Genomic DNA, 22,524 nt, shown 5'->3' with positions numbered 1-22,524 from the left:
AGATGAGGGAACTGAGGCCCCGGGAAGTGAAGTGACTTGCCCACAGTCACACAGCTGACAAGGGGCGGAGCCGGGATTCGAACTCATGATCTCTGACTCCCAAGCCCGGGCTCTTTCCACTGAGCCACGAAATACGACTGAGTGAATGAATGAATGAATGAGTGGGGTGGCCGCTCCCATTCATTCTATCGTATTTATTGAGCGCTTACTACGTGCAGAGCACTGGACTACGCTTTTGGAATGAACAGTTGGGCCACAGACAGAGACAATCCCTGCCCAATGACGGGCTCACGGTCTAAAAGGGGGAGACGGGCAGCAAAGCAAAAGAGAGTCAGTGCAGCTCTCAGTAGGGCTCTGTGCGGGGCACTGTACTAAGCGCTTGGAATTGGGCAACAGATAGGGACCATCCCTGCCCACCGACGGGCTCACGGTCTAATCGGGGGAGACAGGGAGCAAAGCAAGACAGAACGAAACAAAACAAGCCAGCATCATTACGATAAATTCATCCACTCATTCAGACAGTATTTAGTGAGCGCTTACTATGTGCAGAGCACCGGACTAAGCGCTTGGAATGGACAACTGGGCCACAGAGACAGTCCCTGCCCAATGACGGGCTCACAGTCTGAACAGGGGGAGACCGACGGACAAAAACAAGACAACATAGTCACGATCAATAGAATCCAGGGGGTGGACACCTCATTAGCAGAATAAATAGGGGAATAAAATATATAGATGAGCAGAGTGCTGAGGGGAAGGGAGAGGGGAAGGAGCAGAGGGCAAGGGGGGCTCAGTGTGGGAAGGCCTCTGGGAGGAGGTGAGCTCTCAGTCGGGCTCTGAAGAGGGTTATTTTGCGTGAGGTGAGGAGGGCGGGCGTTCCGGGACGGCGGGAGGCCTGGCCCGGGGGGGGGATGTGAAAGGCCCAAGAGGGTCCCGGCCGGGGGTCAGGGGTCAGAGGTCAGGGGTCGGGCCTTCGGGCCCGCTCACCTGTTGCGGGGGGCGGCGGACGGGCGGGTCCCGCCTGCTCCGGTCCTCCCGGCTCCGGCCCCGCTCCCGGTCCCGCTCCCGCTCCCGGTCCCGGTCCGTCTGGGTCCCGGGCGGCGGCGGCGGCTCCGTGTCGGAGCTGACGTGGAAGGGTCGGGCGGCCGCTGGAGCCACCTCGCCCCTACGGCGGCCGCCAGCGGACACGCCTCCTCCGTTCCGCGGCGACGGCGGCCGCCCGGAGACACACTTCTTCCGGCTCCGCTGCTACGGCGGCCGCCAGAGACCACGCTTCCTCCGTCCTCGCCCCTTCGGCGGCCGCCAACGGCCACGCCCCCTCCGCTCTGCGCCTGCGCGCCCGCCTCTTCGGCCGCCGCTGCCGAGGCGGGCGGGAGCCAGTGGGAGGCCGAAGCGGCGGGATTCCGCTTCATTCATTCATTCAGTCCTATCGATTAAGCGCTTGAAACGGACCATTCGGCCACAAAGACCATCCCTGCCTAACAGCGGGCTCACAGTCTAATCCCCCCTCCACCACTTATAATAATAATAATGTTGGTATTTATTAAGCGCTTACTCTGTGCAGAGCCCTGTAATAAGCACTGGGGGAGATCCAGGGGGATCAGGTTGTCCCACGTGGGGCTCACAGTCTTCCTCCCCATTTTACAGATGAGGTCACTGAGGCCCACAGAAGTGAAGTGACTTGCCCACAGTCACACAGCCGACAAGTGGCAGAGCCGGAATTAGAACCCAAGACCTCTGACACCCAAGCCCAGGCTCTTTCCACTGTCATCCCGCTTCTTGTATCTACCCCAGCATTTAGTACAATGCCTGACACATAGTAAGCACTTAATAATACTAATGTTGGTATTTGTTAAGCACTTACTATGTGCCAAGCACTGTTCTAAGGACTGGAGGGGAAACAAGGTAATCAGGTTGTCCCATCTGGGGCTCACAGTCTTCATTCCCATTTTACAGATGAGGTAACTGAGGCACGGAGAAGTGAAGTGACTTGCCCAAGGTCAGACAGCTGACAAGCAGCGGAGCGGGGATTAGAACCCGTGACCTCTGACTCCCAAGCCCGGGCTCTTTCCACTGAGCCATGCTACATCGCTTCACTTAACAAAAAGCACAATTATTATTACTATTATTACTGAAAGGTAAGGTTGGCTATATCTTCTCCTAAATTACTGAAGCCGCCACCACCGGCTCCCACCCCTCTGAGAGCAGGAATAATAATGTTGGTATTTGTTAAGCGCTTACTATGTGCGGTGCAATGTTCTAAGCGCTGGGGTAGATACAGGATACTCAGGTTGTCCCACGTGAGGCTCACAGTCTTCACCCCCATTTTATAGATAAAGGAACCGAGGCACAGAGAAGTTAAGTGACTTGTCCACAGTCACACAGCTGACAAGTGGCAGATCCAGGATTCGAACCCATGACCTCTGACTCCCAAGCCCAGGCTCTTTCCACTGAGTCACGCTGCTTCATCTTCAGCTTTTGTCCACAATACGTGCTAATAATTGCCTACTTTAGTTACCCTTCTATGCTGATACAAAGAAGGAGCATCGCCTAGTGAAAGAGCTGGGAGTCAGGAGATCAGAGTTCTAATTTTGACTCTGCTACTTGCCTGCTGTTTGACTATAGGCAAGTCACTTAGCTTCCCTATGCCTCGGTTTTATCATCCGTAAATATATTCTCCCTCCCTTAATCTGTGAGCTCTATGTTTAGACTGTGAGCCCGTCATTGGGCAGGGATTGTCTCTATCTGTTGCCGAATTGTACATTCCAAGCGCTTAGTACAGTGCTCTGCACACAGTAAGCACTCAATAAATACTATTGAATGAATGTGGGAAGGGACTGTGTCTGATCTTCTCCATCCATCCATTCACTTATTCATATTTATTGAGTGCTTACTGTGTGCCGAGCACAGTACTGAGCATTCAGGAGAGCACAATAAAGCACTCAATAAATAGTATTGAATGAATGAATGAACAATAACAAGCAGCGTGGTTCAGTGGGAGTCAGAGGTCATGGGTTCGAATCCCGGCTCTGCCGCTTGTCAGCTGTGTGACTGTGGGCAGGTCTCGGTGCCTCAGTTACCTCGTCTGTAAAATGGGGATGAAGACTGTGAGCCTCACGTGGGACAACCTGATGACCCTGTATCTCCCCCAGCGCTTAGAACAGTGCTCTGCATATAGTAAGCGCTTAAATTCCAACATCATTATTATTAGTAGTACAATAATAGTCACATTCCTTGCCCACAAGGAGCTTACAGTCCAGAGATGGGGAGACAGACATCAATCCAAATAAAATGTACATACGCGTGGTGGGGCTGGGAGGGGGGAAGAGCAAAGGGAGCAAGTCAGGGCGACGCAGAAGGGAGTGGGAGATGAGGAAAAGCGGGGCTTAGTCAGGGAAGGCCTCTTGGAGGAGAGGGGGCTTCCATAAGGCTTTAAGGGGGGGCGGGGGTGAGGCATCGTCTGGAGGATTGGCGTTCCAGGCCAGAGGCAGGACTTGGTGGGCGAGGGGTCGGCGGTGAGACAGGTGAGATCTTCTTATATCTAGTCTAGTCTACGAAGTCTAGCACTTGGCCTCGACACATAGTAAGCACTTGACAAATACCACTATTATCATTAATAGTTATTATCATTAACTGCTGCGTCTTCACATCCGAAGGGACACAGTTTGGGTACAGTTTCATTCTAGAAACTCCTTACCCCTGACTTTAAAGCACTTAATCAGCTCACCCCCTCCTATCTCACCCCAGTGATCTACCCCAGCCCGGCCGGCACACTCTGCTCCACTAGCACCAGTTTGCTCACTGTGCCCCAATCTCACTCCAGACAACCACACTCCCCACCTTCAAAGCATTATTAAGGTCTCTTAATAATCACCGTCCCTCTAGACTGTAAGCTTGCTGGGGGCAGGGAACACGTCCACCAACTCTGTCGCACTGTACTCGCGCAAGCGCTCAGTACAGTGCTCCGCACGACTGATTGAAGCCCCATCTCCTCCAAGAGGACTCCCCCGATTAAACTCTCTTTTCCCCCGCTCCCTCTCCCTTCTGAGGCGTCTCTGCACTTGGATCTGTGACCTTCGCACATTTGATATTAGCCCCACCCTCAACCCCCACAGCACTTACGGTGAGTAACTTTAAATTATTAACTAAAAACAAGAAACTTCTAATTTGCTAATTTAATTTTTTGTCAGTCTCCAACGGTGAGTCAACCAAAACTCATTTATAGCAGTGCTCCTATGGCACCATTTCTTGGGATTCCTATTCTTAAAATTTGTGAGGCAGCGTGAACGAAGCGTAATTTATTGATTTCTATTAATGTCTTCTCCCCCTCTAGACTGTAAACTGTTGTGGGCAGGGAATGTGTCTATTATATTCTCCTATTGCATGTTCCCAAGTGCCTCGTGTATTGCACTGCATACAGTAAATGCTCAATAAATATGACTGGCAAGTGGAAAGAACATAGAATAGGGTGTCAGGAGATCTGGCTTCTAGCTCCCATGGGCTCCACCACTTGCCTGCTGTGTGACCTTGGCCTAGTCACAACCTGCCTGGGCCTGTTTCCTCATCCATAAAACGGGGATAAATTCTTCCCTTTAAACCGTGGGCCTTGTGCGGAACAGGCGCTTTGTCCAATCTAATTAGGTTGTGTGGCTCCCGGTGCTCGTCACATCATTATTACTCAAAAAATCTGATTTGCTATAGGCAACTTTGCCCAAAGTTATCATTCATTCGATCGTGTTTATTGAGCCCTTACTGTATGCAAAGCACTGTACTAAGCGCTTGGGAGAGCACACTACAAAAACAAAGGGACACATTCCCCGCCCACAGTGAGCTCCCAATCTAGAGGAGACAGACATGCCGCTCATCAGCTATGTGACTTTGGACTTCTCTGTGCCTCAGTTACTTCATCTGTAAAATGGGGATTAAAACTGTGAACCCTACGTGGGACAACCTGATCACCTTGTATCCCCCCAGCGCTTAGAACACTGCTTTGCGCATAGTAAGCGCTTAACAAATGCCATCATTATTATTATGTCATGCAGATTATTTTGGGGAAGTCAGTCATCCATTCTCAGGTAGAGAGCTTCCTCCAGGAAGACCCTTGACTCCTCCATTGCCCCTAGAACCTCTCTCTTCCCAGGTGTCTGTGAACACAGATACTGCCACAGAAGCAGTGTGGCTCAGTGGAAAGAGCCCGGGCTGGGGAGTCAGAGGTCATGGGTTCTAATCCTGACTCCGCCGCTCGTCAGCTATGTGACTTTGGGCAAGTCGCTTCACTTCTCGGGGCCTCAGTTACCTCATCTGTAAAACGGGGATGAAGACTGTGAGCCCCACGTGGGATAGCCTGATGACCTTGTAACCCCCCCAGCGCTTAGAACAATGCTTGGCGCATAGTAAGCGCTCAATAAATGCCATCATTATTATTATAACTCAACAGGGACTGAGGTAGAGAGAGGTGGAGCATTTAAAGTAAAAACACTGGGGAAGAAGCGTTTCACTCTTATTATCCCATTAGAGAAGCAGCCTGGAATAGTGGACAGAGCACGGGCCCGGGAGTCGGAAGGTGGTGGGTTCTGATCCCGGCTCTGCCACATGTCTGCTGTGTGACCTTAGGCAAGTCACTTTACTTCTCAGTGCCTCAGTTACCTCAACTAATAATAATAATCATGGCATTTGTTAAGCGCTCACTACATGCAGAAGCACTGTTCTAAGCACTGGGGAAGATACAAAGTGATCGGGTTGTCCCATGTGGGGGGGGGGTTCACAGTTTTTCTCCCCTTTTTACAGATGAGGTAACTGAGGCACAGAGAAGCTAAGTAAAATGTAAATCTGTAAAATGGAGATTAAGATTCTGAGCCCCATGTGGGACAAGGCACTGCCTCCAACCTGATTTGCTTGTATCCATACCAGCAGTTAGTACAGTGCCTGGCACATAATAAGCGCTGAACAAATACCACTATTGTTATGATTATTATTATCCCATGCACCCTATTTGTTGTTTCTGTCTCCATTAGATTGAGCCCCTTGGGGGCAGGGAATGTGTCTTGGTTTTTTTAAAAGGGTATTTATTAAGTGCTTACAATGTGCCGGCCACTGTATTAAGTGCTGGGGAAGATACAAGCTAATCACATGGGACACACTCCATGTCCCACATGGGATGCACAGTCTCAATCCCTACTTTACAGATGAGGTATAACTGAGGCACAGAGAAGCAAAGTGACTTGCCCAAGGTCACTCAGCAGATAAATCCCAGAGCCAGGATTAGAATCCAAGTCCTTCTGACTTCTAGCCCTGTGCTCCGTCCACTAGACGACTCTCCTCCTAGCGTAGCTTCCCAAGGGTTTCCCAGGCTCAATGGATGCTACTGACGGATAAAGGCATCTGATGCTGTAGCTGTAGGGAGAGAAATGTTGATAAGATGGAAGAATGACCACTCTCGTTATGACAAATGAAGAGTAATGACCGTCATGCCCCTCATTTTGAGCACTTTAATGGCTTGTATTTTTATGACTGTCTCCCTTGGTGGAGTGTATCCTTCTTGAGGGCAGGGAATGTGGTACTTTTTTATTCCACGACAACCACTGGTACCTCCGTATCAAAGAAAAACTCCTCACCCTTGGCTTTAAAGCACTTAATCACCTCGCCCCCTCCTACCTCACCTCGCTACCGTCCTACTACAACCCAGGCCGCACACTTTGTTCCTCTAATGCTCACCTTCTCACTGTACCTCCATCTCGTCTATCTCGCCGCAGACCTCTGGTCCACATCCTACTTCCGGCCTGGAAAACTTCCCCCCCCCCCCCATATCAAATTGCTCTCCCCCACTTCAAAGCCTTATTGAAGGCACATCTCCTCCAAGAAGACTTCTCTGACTAAACCCTCCTCTCCTCTCATTCCCTTCTGCACCACTTTTACTCACTCCTTCATTCATCCTCCCTCCAATCCCCACAGCACAAATGAATATATCTGTAATTTATTTAATAATAATGTTGGTATTTGTTAAGCGCTTACTATGTGCAGAGCACTGTTCTAAGCGCTGGGGTAGATACAGGATAATCAGGTTGTCCCACGTGAGGCTCACAGTCTTCATCCCCATTTTACAGATGAGGGAACTGAGGCCCAGAGAAGGGAAGTGACTCGCCCACAGTCACACAGCTGGCAGGTGGCAGAGCCGGGATTAGAACCCACAACCTCTGACTCCCAAGCCCGGGCTCTTTCCACTGAGCCACGCTGCTTCTCGATTTATCTACTTATTTATATTAACGTCCACCTCTGCTTGTAGAGGCCCCCCGCTCCACTTAGAGGAGACCACACAGCACAAGGAGGAAACTGACAACCAGAAAAAAATCCAGTTCTCAAGAACTGTGTTCAGATTTTCTTCCTCATCAGCCAGTAGACGTCCGTCTCCGACGGTCTTTTCCGCGATACATGATATCCTCTCGGCTTGCACTTCAAATGAAGCCAGGTTTCCAAACGAATGGAAAAGTAGAATATGCATTCGTGCCTGACCTCGTCCACATGTGTCCCTCTTCTCTCAGCCCCGTCTCTGCCCTCTGGCTGGTGACATAATGGAGTGAATTCCCTTAGATACTGTTCCATTAGGCTTGATTAGAGTGACTAACCAATCAATGGTATTTAATGGCACTGACTCTGTGGAGGGAACTTTAAGTGCGATACCACTGGTAGCTTGTATGGGAGTGAGAATTGCATTTAAAACACACCTAATCAATTTTAAATAGAGTTAACATGAAAAATGATCAAATGCTAAATGGGTTATTTTATTTTAGACTGAAGCGGGAGAAAAATAATCAACCGGCATGTCGGGTGAAATAATTTTATTCCACAGTTGCCTTTAAAAATCATAAAGACAAAATGATCTTCATATAAAAATGGTAGCACTGTGCCCCCTAGACTTCCTAGAAAATGATTACACCTTTCCTTTCAAAGACAATGTACCCAATTACCGTGTCGACTCTTGTTTTGGATTTGGTTGCCTGGAACATCCCACTTCGGGGCTCATCCCCTCAGAATGTTTTCATCCCCAAGGCTAGAATAATCAGAAGACCGGCAGATGTGTTTTCGTGCTCATGCATTTGCTCTGTCTTGCTAAGGTGTGTTCTTAAAACCATTCAGACACGTTTAATGCTCCATCGGCTCTTCGGCCTTTTCGGCAGGTTCGTCACTCGGTTGAGCAGGCTGAAGGAGAAAACGATACGTTAAGTCACTAGGGAAAAAGGATACCACATTAGAAACCGATAGGTTTTATAGTTTTTTTACATGAGATATTTGTTTTAAAAACTACAATTTTCAGCAGCTCATAACAGAGTAACAGTGTTGATATGACTTTTAACCTCTGCAATACTGCAGTCCACTCGGGTCCTACTCGATCGACCTTTACTCTCCAATTCGAGAACACATTCACTGGCCCCCGCTTGGCCTATGTGAATATGAGACATTTGGAACATCATCTTTAAAAACCCACATCGTGCGGTTACGCGAAAATGCTCAGCCGTGAAGTGTCATCTAAGATCAAAGTAGCCCTCAGAGAACCGCAAGTGTTCAAACGACACCAGAGTGCAGATTTTTAGGATTACATTTGAGTAAGTCCCAAATAACTGATTTTCGGTCACAAAAATATACGCTGGTCTTATCAGGGGCACTATGAATTTACTCAGTGGACTGGATTCGCCGTTTATTAAGCCTTACTGCCTCAGATTTATGGCCCCCACATATTTTACCGACAAACTTGGGGCGAAAGCTTCCCTCTTGTCTCCGTGACTGTTTTCCCTCCCTTAAACCCTAGCCTAGCCTTGAGAGGCAGTGAGCCTAGTGGAACCAGTACAGGCCTAGAGTCAGAATCCAGGTCCTTTAACCCCGGCTCTACCGCTTGTTTTTAGGTGACCTTGGGCAAGTCACTTTACCTTTTCTGTGCCTCCATCTTCTCGCCTGTAAAACAGGGATTCAATTCCCTCTCCTATTTAGACTACGGGCTCCACGTGGGACCTGATTTGCTTATATCTATCCCACCACTTGGTAAGCAAGCAAGCACTTAACAAGTATCCCGATTATCATGATTCTCACCGGCTAACAAAAACAACTCTCCAAAGGCCACATCCTTTCCTACAAGCAGTGGAAGCAGGCTGCTACTCCAAAGCCGACTACCTGATCGACAAGGTATTTGGAAAAATCATCCCGAAGGGCAAAAAACACTGGATTTTGAAAAATATGGTATTTGTTAAGCACTTACTATATGCCAGGCACTGTACTAAGCACTGGGGTAGATACAAACTAGTCAGGTTGGACACAGTTCACATCCTATGTGGGCTGCTCAGTCTTAATCCCCATTTTACAGATAAGCGAGGCACAGAGAAGCTACGTGACCTGCCCAAGGTCACACAGCAGGCGAGTGGTAGAGCCAGGATTAGAACCCAGGTCCTCTGACTCCCAGGCCCGGGCTCTATCCACTAGGCCACACTGCTTCTCAATTGGTAGTACACTGAGTTTGTTTAAACAAGATCCCAATCTGAACTAGAGGAGGGGTGGCTTTATGAAGTCCCTAACACCCTCCGACTCATAGGACCTACCTGGACTTTTCTCTGCGGCCTTTCTTCGAGACCCTCCAGGAAGGGCGACACGTCATCATCATCGTAGATCGTGAACTCCAAGTCCTTTCCAACAATTCCAATGGACACATTCTGCGAAGCACAATTTAAAAACAAGCAAAGGCTAAGGGCGATCCATGGCTCAACTATTACCATGCATAACTTTCACGTGGGAAATACGCTAACTACTCTATCCAGAGGCAGTGACAAACAGGATGAACCGTGACAAGATTCATCGAGGGAGGGAGGAAGGGAGGGAGGATGGAAGGAAATTCTCTGTCAGGCTTTCTAGGTTATGTCTTTCGGAATAAGGAGGGGGTGTTGGAAAGAGGTATTACACACTGTGGTACAAAAACTGAAAACCTGACAATTTCATTTTTTAGCAAGCTCCATTAGCCTGAATGGCTATCGGTTTCCTCAACCTTCAAGTCTCAAAGACTGATTTAACCGATTAGGTGATGTGCCAATCAGGGGCTTGTGATACTGAAACGTTTAACCTTTGTTAACTGGAAAGAGAAATACAATGGCTGTTAGCAGGTGTAAAGCTTCCAAATCTCCCAAAAGCTCTGACAGTGTGATGCTAGGAAAACTCCTGCACAAAGAAGAAAATGAGAGGGAGTAGAAGAGAAAAATCAGCGACATTGTACCGAAAAAGGAGGACTCACCTGCCACCTTTGGCTGAGGGGCCCTAATCACTTGAGCCCCAGGAAAGCAAGGATCTGTGTTCTACCGTTCCAGGGCTTGGACCCAAACGTGGACGGGGTGGTGGCTTTCTGGGGTTTTTTTTGGATCAAGTTACAGAGTGGATTTCCAAGGCCCTTCGCCCTGGATTTTACCCGGGGTGGGGGTGCCACGAATGGGGTTTGCTGGTGCCCAGCTCCCCGGGGAGGCGGACGGAGGGCAGGCCGCCGTTCCCCGGGGGGCTCGGGGCAGCGCTCGTTTCAGGGGTCTGAGGATCGGCAGCGGCGGCGCTGGGGAATTGTGAGATTTACCTTGGTTGTGAGATCCTGTTCCGCAGGAAGTGTCTCTCTCAAAGCACGCAGACCGTGTTTGACCAACTCATTCAGATTGCCTGCTCGGGGAAAAACCCGAAGGATGACTTTTTCTCTTAAACATGCACAAGTTTTAAATCTTTTGTATCCACCTATTAGAGAAGCTATAGGAAAGGTAGTAATATATATATATATATATATTTTAAAAAGCTACCCAGGAGTAGCTATTCCAGAAACTAAAGCTTAGTGACAATGACTCTTACCATTTCACTGACAAGATAATCGAGACTTTCTCGGTTCACTATAATCTTTATATGAAAATGAGAGATTAACCCCAATTTTGGTCACCAAGTCAAGCATATTTATATGCAGAGCACTATAACTAAGCGCTTGGGAGAGCACAATAATACTAATGGTATTTGTTAAGGGCACAGTGCTGGGGTGGATATAAGCAAATCAGGTTGGACACATACAACGCAACGAGCTAACAGAAATCAGACAACTCATCCAGTTCTTAAAACACAGGGGCTGCTTTCTTGCAAAACCTCACGCTGCAGCTTTCACCCATTTAGTCCCCCAACTAATGCGGCCGTGCAATTTCTTCCGTCACCTTGGCATACCGCCAGCAAGATAGGAAAATTCCCTAGTGCTGGTGTAGCCAAAATGCGTTTTGAAAACGCATGTTATATATAGCATATAGCGTAGATTTGCTTTTCTTTAACTGTTTGAATATTTGGTAAGTTGGGAGGGAAAAAACTTTTCAAAACAGGATGAAAATCTGCATCAAGACAAGTCATGTCAACCTGGGGTAACACAGATGTCTGGCAAGAAAATATTTTTAAGAAGGTCGGCCAACCACATCCTCCTTCCTCACTGGGTCTCCCTTCTCTTGTTCCTTTCTCTCTCCAGTGAGGCACTCCATTCTGAAGCTGGTCTGGAATAAGGCCACATCTTCTTCTTTCTTCTTTCCCTTCCCATAGCTTCATTTTATTACCGTCTTACAAAAATTGGAGTTTGCAGGGCCCTTGAATGCTTTCACTGCAAGAGACTCTTGGAGGGAAGTGCGCCATGTGCCTCTAGCAACGGCAAGAAGGGTAAGGGAGTGCCGGGGCAGTAGAAAGACGGGAGACAATTGGATTTTGATTTTTAAAACTTTCGGTAAGGAGGGAATGCTCACTCGTCCCAGAAAGAAGAAAAAGAGCAGGCGGTACTCACAGTCGGCAAACTCCGACATCCGTCTCTCCAAGTAAGTGCGAGCTGATTGAGAACGAGCTCCGATGGACATGGCTCGACAGTCAAAATAGTTAGCAGATGGACAAGTCTGGAAGATATGAGGGCCCATGTCCTGCAAACAAACACAAAGAACACGCGGACGGTTTAAATTCAAATAAACCAGAGGAGCAGTTCCGCCCAACCCTGTTTTCACACACTTTAAAATTGTATTTAGGTACTTATTTGGGAAGGTCTACCATTCACAAACATCAATTTTATATTTAACATAAAAAATAAAGTCTCTCTTACACAAAAACAGAATCACTTAGGCACAGAATATCTTTTTAGGATAAAGCAAAATTTCAAAGTTATTACGATAGCGGCTGCACAGAATATTTCACCTAACTTTACTTTTCTTTGAGATGAAAAGGAGAAAGACATTTTCTACTTACATCGTAACCAGCAATGAGCAGTCCAACACCATATGGCCTCCTGCCATAACGCTGCGTCGGTATCTGGGTTTCTTCAAATAGTTAAAGAGGCTCTCTCAAAAATAAACAGATGCCTGCTGTGGTTCTCAAAATGCCACAAGCTCATAAGGGGAAGAGAACGTGTCTACTAATACTGTTCTACTCGCCCATGCGCTTAGTACAATGCTCTGCACACGGTAAGCGCTCAATAAATATCACTGATTGGTTGATAATCCAAGTAAAAGCTTTATTTATTTTCTTAGTATCACTGCTTCTCAGATAAGAGTCTGACTCTGTCTTGTTTCTGTCACCAAGGCAGGGATACCCTAAAAAACGTGCTTTGTCCAGACCCAGCTTTCCTGGGATCCAGAAATAAGGGAGTCTTTGTTCTTGCTTGCTGAACAGCTCAAACGGAGCCAGAAGCATGGAAGAAAACGCTCCAAACAGGAATAGCTGGAAAACGGAAAACCTCATGTACTCGAGGTTGAAAACAAAATCGTCTTGGGGGTGGGGTTTGAAAATCAAACATCTTGGAGTTTCTTCCAAACATTATACCCTCCACCTGCCCCCGACCCCAGAGAGAATCTTTTCTTCTGGTACTGTACTCCTTAATTACACCTCCACGACAGAGGGTCACTGTCTCCAGCAGTGAAGGAGAGAGAGCAGGGGGCAGCTGATGTTGTTCCCTGCCCCCACCCCAATTCAGGAGGGACTGTGCAAGGTTCAAAAGGCTCCACGAGCAGAGAGGCCACAACCTCCCTCACAGCCCAGGCCCCAGAAACAGGATTTGGGAAAGGGGAAGCTTGGGTACCCCTGTGGCAAGGGGCCTTTCATGGTTTTTTTGCTCATTTTTTCAGGTCAAAAACATATATATATCCTCTGCCAAGTCAGGTGACCGGGGTCCCCTTGAGTTGGGATCATTATGATTTTGGAGGACCTTACGGGGTCCCGCTTTGGGCCACGGCCCCCGCCGTCATCACCCTCTGGCTCCACGACTTTCCTGGCCTTCGGTACCACAGATGGAGGCCGCTGATGTGACCAGTCGACCCATTTTCAGAGATGCTGGGCACACCCGCTCGTGGCTCGAAGGCGCCAAGTGACAGCACTGCTCGGCTGGACGGGGGCAGATCTAAAATCTCTTCCCTACCTTTCCTGTCCTCTTTCTCCCTCCTCTCCTCCCCTCGCTTGGTCCCACTTTGGGCGCCCCCAAATCTTCAGCTCAAACCAGCTGTGTTTCCAACCAGAGGTCCACACCCAAATTTGGGATTAAAGGCTTCCACTGAATTCGAGCCAGCAAGGGCAAAACCAGAAAGGATACTGCTTCCAATGAGAGACACCAGACGCGACACTGGAAGTGGCCTGTCGAACACAAATCTGGAATCCAGACACTCTTGGCGCATAAAATTGCTTTGGAAAGAAACAACCAAATACGTATCTTACAAGTCGCTCACCACAAGATGGTCACCCCAATTTGGAACACTCCCCTCTCCCGCCCTCTGCTCGTCCCCCTTCCCCTCAGCACTGTGTTTATTTGTTATATTATTTATTACCCTATTTACTTTAATGAGGTGTATATCTCCATGATTCTATTTATTTGATGATGTTGTCTTGTTTTGTTTCGTTCTGTTTTGCTCTGCTGTCCCCCCATTTAGACTGTGAGCCCGTTACTGGGCAGGGATCGTCTCTGTTACCAAATTGTATATTCCAAGCACTTAGTACAGTGCTCTGCACATAGTAGGTGCTCAATAAATACTGTTGAATGAATTAATGAATATTGCCATAATTTCATTTTGCCTTTGGGCTTCTCTTCAGGTGATTAGATAAGGGTCCCCCCTGGCTTTAGGGGGAAAAGGAGAGTCACACTAATCACAATAGAAAATATGAACAATAGTTTCATTCAAACGACTCCCCATCTGCAAAGACAGAAAAAAATCCCAGCCACTGCCCAGCTTTGATGCATCACCATTACTTTACATTATTTTCCCTGTCTGGTTCCCCAGCTTTGTCCAATTTTCTCTTGCTGTTCCCTCTAGACCTTAAACTCTCTATGGGCAGGGATCACGTCTACCAACTTTTTGGCAATCATCTCTCCCAAGCGTTTAGTACAGTGCTCTGTACACAGCGAGTGCTCAACAAATCCCACTGACTGGCTGTAGTGCTCTGTCTCCAATGTTCAAGTGCCTGTGTCCTTCGATGTGCTCCAGCTTGAGATCTCTGTTTCTGTATGTAAGGGGGTTTCAATAGGTCTCTGAATTCAGTTCTTTTTTGTGTGTGTATACGTGTGGGTGTACACACATTTGTGCCTGGGTATTCCACTGTTTTGGGCACTAAGAAACATGTCAAACTCACCACAACAATCTAGCATCAGCTGTGAGTCCAGCAATCGAGATGCCAATATGGTTGTCAACATGGAGAATTTTTTTCTGGTGAGCTGCCAGTTCAGACTGCGCTCTCTATGACAAACACAAAAAAAGTTTAAAAAAAAAAAAATGAAAAAAATTAAGTCCTCATTTTTTCAAAAAGGCAGTTAGGGTCTACTAAAATGAAGAGTCCCAAATATAGACATCACCGTGTAAAACAAACAAGCCATAAAAATGAACTTGTCTACATTTTAAAAAATGTTCTGACAAGAAAGTTCTTAATTTTTACTGAAAGGCCAATATACCTCTCTAGATCAATAGCACTCAAATAAAAGGACTTCTCCCGATGAGTCACTGACATGGGTGGAAGAGAGATACACAAGGGAAACTAGGTGATAGAGAGACTGAAGAAAAAACTAAAATAGAAGGAAGCCAAAAGAGCAGAGTGTACGCCCACAAGACATTTTATGGGTTTCCACCTCTTGTCTGTTGCGTGACCTTGGGCAAGTCACTGTCTCGCTTTAACAGGCTAAAATGGTGCAGGGGGCTCCATACAGGATCCCTCCCAACCAATTCAAAATTCGAGCCAATCTTTTTCAGGAACTTTCAGAAAATCCAACGTTTTACTTTGCTTACCTTTAAAGCAACAAGAACCGCATGAGTTTTCGATTTCAGCCCTACGGTAGCTGATCCTTGCTTTACAGCTTCCATGGCATATTCGATTTGATGAATTCGCCCCTGCACAACCAAGAAAGAGAAGTGGATCATTCAAGATGGGAGAGGCAGCGTGGCCTAGTGGATAAAGCACGGGCTTGGGAGGCAGCAGGACTTGGGTTCTAATCCCAGCTACGCCACTTGTCTGCCGGGTGACCGACTTCACTTCTCTGGGCCTTCAGTGACCTCGTCTGTAAAATGGGGATTAAGACTGTGAGCCCCATGTGGGACAGGGACTGCGTCCAACCGCGTCTGTTTGCATCCACCCCGGGGCTTAGTACTGTGCCTGGCACATAGTAAGTGCTTAAATACTATAATTATTATTATTAAGATGGATTCACAGGAGTTTGCTGGGGTTCTTTCCTCCAGCACAAGTCCCAGATCTGCTGACTCTCAAGTCCATGCCTCGCTGAGAGATGGGTGGAGGGGAAGAGAGGGAAGGGCTTATGGCGGCTCAATAATGTCGGCCCTGGAGAACGGAGCTCTGCTCCGAGCAGCCTGACAGTGGGAGAGGTAGGGGGCCTTTTTAAAAACACCGCCTTCCACTTCTCTTATCCTAAAGTGCTTGCTTTCCTGCTATGAGCATGCATTACTTACTTTGCGCTTTCCCATTCACCTCATCTCCTCCGCCAGTAACAACTGCATGAATTCCAAGTGGGGGGCACTGTATCATGGATGGAAAGACATAGTCCCTGTCCTCTCGGAATTTATAACATCACGGGAGAGGTGAGGAAAACAAACTGGGTATCTATCAAGCAATCTATCAATAGCATTTATTCAGCGATTACTGTGTGCAGAACACTGTACTAAGCACTTGGGAGAGTACAACACATTCGAGTTGGTAGGTACAAGGAGCTTACAGACTGGGTGGGGGGTAGAAGTTGAAAATCAATTACAGATGGATACGTACCTAAGTGCTATGGGGGCGGGGAGAAGAGTAAGGTGCTTGAGAGATACGGACAAATGCACTCAGTAAACGCTCAATAGACATGACAGAACGAATGTGGGCTTAGTCTGGGAAGCCCTCTTGGAAAAGGAAGGATTTTACAAAAATAATAATTTCTCTGGTCTTCACTAAGAGCTCACTATTATGTCAAGCACCGTTCTAAGCACTGGGCTAAGATACAAGTTAATGAGAAGAAGAGTGAAAACAAAAGCACCACTACCGATCCTTTTGAGACGGTAAGTCCTTTGAAAGTTACTGGTCGAGTCTCCCAAGTGCTTAGAACAGTGATCAATAGCATTGATTGGGCAACTACTGTGTGTAGAGCGCTCAACTGAGTCTATGGGAGGGCTCAGGAGTTACTAGATATTATTCCTGCGCTCAAGGATTTTACTGTATAGCAGGGGTGACAGACGGCAAATACCCTGCAAACAGCAGATGCTCAAATAAATACCAGTCACTGATTAATTGATGCTTAAGGAAGAGAAGGGGATGGTGTCTTAATTTTTTTGTAGAGCTCCACCTCTGTAGTAGTAGAACATAATGTTGACACTTTTACAAGCTCTAGTACAATAATGTATGAGGGAGACCCGTTCACTGAATTCTGCTTTTTCCACTGAGATCTTACTGTCCCATTTCAGACCACGGGAAATGTTTTGCAAGTATAATGCTCGTAACGGCAGAGGAAATAATGGAAATTTTTTAATAGCATGAAATGAAGTGTTCTCTTACCTGAGGGCTCCAAACGGTGACATCATTGTCATACTGGTTACGAAACTAAAATGAAAAGAGATACAACCGTTGGACACCGCTTTTACTTTTACGCCTTTAAAAGGGTTCTGCTTATCTTAAGAATCGCTCAAATTGGTTTCCACAGTCTAGCTCAGTTTTTATCACTGGTCATTAAACATGTCATCCTGCTGTTACACTAGGATAGTAGTGGGGACAAATCCCCAGCACAGACCGAAGGGCTCACGGTGACCGCTGAGGTTCTGCAATTAAACTCCTCTCCCCTGACAGATCATCTTTTAAATTTTAATCCAACACTGAGAAATAACGTGGCCTGGTGTTAAATGCCCAGAACTGGGCACTGGGAGATCTGGGTTCTAATCCCAGCTCCGCTACTTGTCTGCTGTGTGACTTTGGGCGAGTCACTTAGCTCCTCTGGGAATCATTTTCTCATCCGCAACGTGAGGTTTAAATATCTCTTTTCCCTCCTTCTAAGACCTAGTTCCGGGTAGGACAGGGGCGGTTTCTGATCTGATGCTACTGAATCTACTTCAGTACACAGTAAACCCTTAACGAATACATCGATTATGATCGAGAACAACATTTCCGTGGATATTTGTTTGAATCTACCATACACTCTCCACAAAGCAGCATGGCCCAGTGGAACCAACTCGGGCCTGGAAGTCAGAGGACGTGGGCTTTAATCCCGGCTCTGCCACTTGTCTGCTGTGTGATTTTGGGCACGTCGCTTCCCTTCTCTGGGTCTCAGCTCATCGGCAAAATGGAGATTTAATACCTGTTCTCCCTCCTACAGTGTGAGTCCTGATTATCCTGTATTGAACCCGACGCTTGGCACAGTGCTTGGCATATAGTAAGCGCTTAACAGACATCACAATTACCTTATTACCTTATTATTACCTTATTATTATTTAACAGCCCAGGTAGAGGGCTCTATTCTACAAACGTTTTTCTGGGAAGGCGCAAATTCGAAAATAACGATGGGGAGGGCAAGGAGAGAACCCTGGAGGGGTTAGAGAAGTGTCAGTATTGAGGGGGCTTCAGTACACTGTCCTGAGTGTCCACTGGCAAGGCAAAAGAGAGGACGACATTAACGGGGAGGGAACCCTGAAGCAGCTCAACCGTCACCTGTTCACCGCCTGACTCGCTCAAGGATGCTAAGGAAATGACCTGCCCGCGGTCACCGAGCAGACGGTGGCAGAGCTGGGATTAAAACCCAGGTCCTTGACTCCCAGCCCAGGCTCTATCCACTAGACCACGCTGCTTCTTGTAAATAAGTGTCTCGGTCCCCATTTTACAGATGAGGTAAGTGAAGCCCGCAGCACTTCATGTATATATCTATACTTCTACTTATTTATATTGATGGCTGTTTACTCGTTTTGATGTCTCTCTCCATCCCTCGTAACTGCCAGCCCGCTGTGGGCAGGGATTGCCTCTCTCAGGGGAAAGAGCCCGGCTTGGGAGTCAGAGGTCACGGGTTCTAATCCCGGCTCGGCCACTTGTCAGCTGCGTGGCCTTGGGCAAATCATTTAACTTTTCTGTGCCTCAGTTACCTCACCTATACAATGGGGATTAAGACTATGAGCCCCAGTCGGGACAACCTGAATACAAGGTAGTCGAGGATTACCCGATAGCCTTGTATCTCCCCCCCCCGTCCCAATGCTTAGAACAGTGCTCGGCACATAGTAAGTGTTTAACAAATGCCATCATTATTATTATTGCCGTTTTGTACTTTCCAAGCACTTAGTACAGTGCTCTGCACAAAGTAAGCACTCAATAAATAAGACTGAATGAATGAATGAGGCCCAGAGAAGCGTTTCCTGGGAGGATGACGGTGCACATTGGGGACCGGGGGGGCGGGGAAGGGGGAGGTGCAGTGGGAGACCGGGGCCCTTTGTTCATTCAGTTGTATTTACTGAGCGCTTACTGTGTGCAGAGCACTGAACTAAGCACTTGGGAGAGTAGCAACATAGCTTAGTTGATAGAGCCCGGGCTTGGGACTCTGAGGTCGTGGGTTCTAATCCCAGCTCCGTCACCTGTCTGCTGTGTGACCTTGGGTGAGCCACTTCCACTTCTCTGTGCCTCAGTTACCTCATCTGTAAAATGGGGATTTAAGACTGAGCCCCACACGGGACAACCTGATTACCTCGTACCTCTCCCAGCGCTTACGACAGTGCTGCAGAAATACCGGCATCATCATCATTATTGTTACGATAGAGGAACAAAGAGGGACAATCCCTGCCTACAGTCCTGGGGGGATGGGAGGTGGACAGACATCAATTTAAATAAACGAGAAGCAGCGTGGCTCAGTGGAAAGAGCCCGGGCTTGGAAGTCAGAGGACGTGGGTTCTAATCCCGGCTCTGCCACGTGTCAGCCGTGTGACTCTGGGTAAGCCACTTCACTTCTCTGTGCCTCAGTTCCCTCATCTGCAAAATGGGGATGAAGACTGTGAGCCCCACGTGGGACAACCTGATCACCTTGTATCCCCCGAGTGCTTAGAACAGTGCTTTGCACATAGTAAGCACTTAACAAATGCCATCACCATGACTATTATTATTCTCTGCGCCTCGGTTTCCTCATCGGTAAAATGGGGATTGAGACTGGGAGTCCCCCGTGGGGCCGGGCCCGTGTCTAACCAGATTTGTCTTCATTCAGTTGTATTTACTGAGTGCTAACTGCGTGCGGAGAACTGGACTAAGCGCTTGAAAGGTACAATTTGGCAACAAATATCCACCCCAGCTAGTAGTACAACGCCTGGCACATAGTAAGCGGTTAAGAAATAGCACGATGATGATGATGATGATGATGACGACGATGATGATGATAAGCATTAGTGGGGGGAAGGGGGAAGGGTGCGGGCGGGACTGGCAGAGAGGGGGAAAAGGGTGCGGGTCCGGACGGCGGGGGCCTGGACATTGGGGGCCCAGAGGGCGGACACTGGGGGTCTGGACACTGGGGGTCGGGACACTGGGGGTCGGGACACTGGGGGCTCAGGGAAAGCGGACATCGGGGGTCCGGACACTGGGTCGGGGGCTCAAAGAAAGCGGACATCGGCGGGGGGGGGGGAGAGGACGACGACCTGGACATTGGGGACTCAGAGAGAGCGGACATCGGGGGTCCAGAGAGAACAGAGATTGGGGGCCTGGATATTGGGGGCCCAGGGAGGGCGGACACTGGGGGTCTGGACGGTGGGTTGGGGGTCCAAGGAAAGCGGACACGGGGGGCCTCAACAATGGGGGCCCGAACACTGGGGGCCCGGAGAGGACGGACATTGGGAGCCTGGATATTGGGGGTCCGGACAGGGCGGACATCGGGAGCCCGGACACTGGGATGGGGGCCCAAAGACAGCGGACAGTGGGGGCCCAGCGGGGCCCAGCCTGCAGGGGAAAGGGAAAGGGAAAGGGAAAGGGAAAGGAGCGGGCCGGGTCGGGGCGGAGGACGCAGGCCGGACCCCAAGGCCGCCCGCCCGCCCGACCCCCCTCTGACCTGTGACCTCTGACCCGTCAGCGGGGCCCAGGTCCCCATCCCCATCCCCCCCCCCCCCCCGACCTGCTGAATCACGGCCCGGCCCCCGCCCCGGCCCCCGCCCCCGTCCCCCGGCGCACCATGGTCGCGGAGCGGAGCTCGGTGCGGGGCGCGGTGCGGAGCGGCGTGCGGAGGTTGTGGCGCGGGCCCGGGGTCGGGGCGAGGCCTGCGAGCGAGGGCGGGGGCGGGGGCGGAGGCGGAAGCGGAGGAGGCCCGGCCTGATCGGCAAGCGACTGAGCGGGCCTGCGGGGCCGCCCCAGAGACACCGCGCAGACAGCAACGGCCAAAACAGAGCGCATCGATCGCGGCCCACCCCGCCCCCGCCCCGCCCTCAGCCCCCCATTCGTTCCCTCATTCGTCCATCCGTTCATTCATTCATCCATCCACTCATTCATTCATGCAGCGTGGCTCCGTGGAATAGAGCCTGGGCTTGGGAGTCCGAGGTCACGGGTTCGACTCCCGGCTCGGCCACTTGCCAGCTGTGGGACTTCGGGCGAGTCACTTCACTTCTCTGGGCCTCCGTTGCCTCATCTGGAAAATGGGGATGAAGACTGTTAGCCTCACGTGGGGCAACCTGATTCCCCTGTGTCTACCCCAGCGCTTAGAACAGTGCTCGGCACCTAGTAAGCGCTTAACAAACACCAACATTATTATTACAGTGCTCTGCAAACCATAAACACTAGCCCCCCCCCCCCTTTCCCCCTCTGCTCCTCCTCCCCTCCCCATTTCCCCCTTCTCCCATCCTCTGCTCTTCCCCCTTCCCCTCCCCTCAGCACGGTGCATATTTGAATATATTATTTATTACTCTATTTGTTAGAGAAGCAGCGTGGCTCAGTGGAAAGAGCCCGGGCTTGGGAGTCAGAGGTCATGGGTTTGAATCCCAGCTCGGCCACTTGTCAGCTGTGGGACTGTGGGCCAGTCACTTCACTTCTCTGGGCCTCAGTGACCTCATCTGGAAAATGGGGATGAAGACTGTGAGCCTCACGTGGGGCAACCTGATTCCCCTGTGTCTACCCCAGCGCTTAGAACAGAGCTCTGCACATAGTATGCACTTAACAAATGCCAACATTATTATTATTGTTATTACTCATTCATCCATTCATTCATCCATTCATGCATCCATTCATTCACCCATTCGTTCGTACGTTCATTCATTCATCCGTCTGTTCATTCATTCATCCGTTCGTCCGTTCATTCATTCATCCATTCATCCGTTCATTCATTGAGCCATTCGTTCATTCGTCTTCTCATTCATTCATTCATCCGCTCATTCACTCATGCGTTCGTTCGTTCGGTCATCGTTCATTCATACATACTTTCATTCATTCATCCGTTCATTCATTCATTCTACCATTCATTCATCCGTTCATTCATTCATTCTTCCATTCATTCATCCGTTCATTCATACATCCATTCATTCATCCGTTCGTTCATTTATCCATCCATTCATTCATCCATCCGTTCGTGCGTTCATTCATTCATCCGTTCATTCATACATCCATTCATTCATCCGTTCGTTCATTTATCCATCCATTCATTCATCCATCCGTTCGTGCGTTCATTCATTCATGCATTCATTCATTCATCGTTCATTCGTACATACTTTTATTCATTCATCCGTTCATTCATCCGTTCATCCATTCATTCATCCATTCATTCTTCCATTCATTCATCCATCCATCCATCCATCCATCCATCCATCCATCCATCCATCCATCCATCCATCCATCCATCCATCCGTTCATTCGTTCGTCCGTTCATTCATTCGTCCGTTCATTCATTCATCCGTCCGTTCATCCAGCCATTCATTCACTCGTTCATTTGTTCGTTCATTCATTCATTCGTTCGTTCATTCATCCATTCGTTTCTTCGTTCATTCATTCATTCATTCATTCAATTGTATTTATTGAGTGTTTACTGTGTGCAGAGCACTGTCCTAAGCCCTTGGGAAATAATAATAA

General features: G+C 48.7%; 2 protein-coding genes across 2 annotated transcripts in view; both read right to left on the bottom strand.

Moving 5' to 3' along the window:
* COPB1 (COPI coat complex subunit beta 1) overlaps positions 1-1,086 on the bottom strand; it is a 30,635-nt gene extending 29,549 nt beyond the window's left edge. The window contains exon 1 of the mRNA XM_001507606.6: positions 985-1,086. The gene's annotated coding sequence lies outside the window, so the exon portion shown is untranslated. The remainder of the gene's footprint in view (positions 1-984) is intronic.
* Positions 1,087-7,817: 6,731 nt separating this feature from the next.
* On the bottom strand, positions 7,818-20,821 carry PSMA1 (proteasome 20S subunit alpha 1). The gene is made up of 10 exons (XM_029061437.2): positions 20,644-20,821; positions 17,023-17,067; positions 15,270-15,371; positions 14,623-14,726; positions 13,592-13,680; positions 12,256-12,326; positions 11,807-11,936; positions 10,592-10,671; positions 9,582-9,692; positions 7,818-8,193 (listed from the first exon to the last, which is right to left on the bottom strand). Exons 1-10 carry the CDS (start codon positions 20,644-20,646, stop codon positions 8,137-8,139), a joined length of 792 nt encoding a protein of 263 aa, XP_028917270.1. The 5' UTR covers positions 20,647-20,821; the 3' UTR covers positions 7,818-8,136.
* Positions 20,822-22,524: the final 1,703 nt, after the last annotated feature.

The sequence above is a fragment of the Ornithorhynchus anatinus genome, chromosome 3, assembly GCF_004115215.2.
Source record: "Ornithorhynchus anatinus isolate Pmale09 chromosome 3, mOrnAna1.pri.v4, whole genome shotgun sequence".
Lineage (NCBI taxonomy): Eukaryota > Metazoa > Chordata > Mammalia > Monotremata > Ornithorhynchidae > Ornithorhynchus > Ornithorhynchus anatinus.
Note: the sequence above shows the minus strand (reverse complement) of the source record. Positions and strands in the feature narration are given on the sequence as shown.

Excerpts from the sequence above, each read along its gene's own strand:
- PSMA1 (XM_029061437.2), bottom strand. Across the intron at positions 11,937-12,255 it reads TGCTCATTGCTGGTTACGAT|GACATGGGCCCTCATATCTT; the intron begins GTAAGTAGAAAA and ends GTTTGTTTGCAG. Across the intron at positions 8,194-9,581 it reads GGCCGCAGAGAAAAGTCCAG|CCTGCTCAACCGAGTGACGA; the intron begins GTAGGTCCTATG and ends TTTCTCCTTCAG.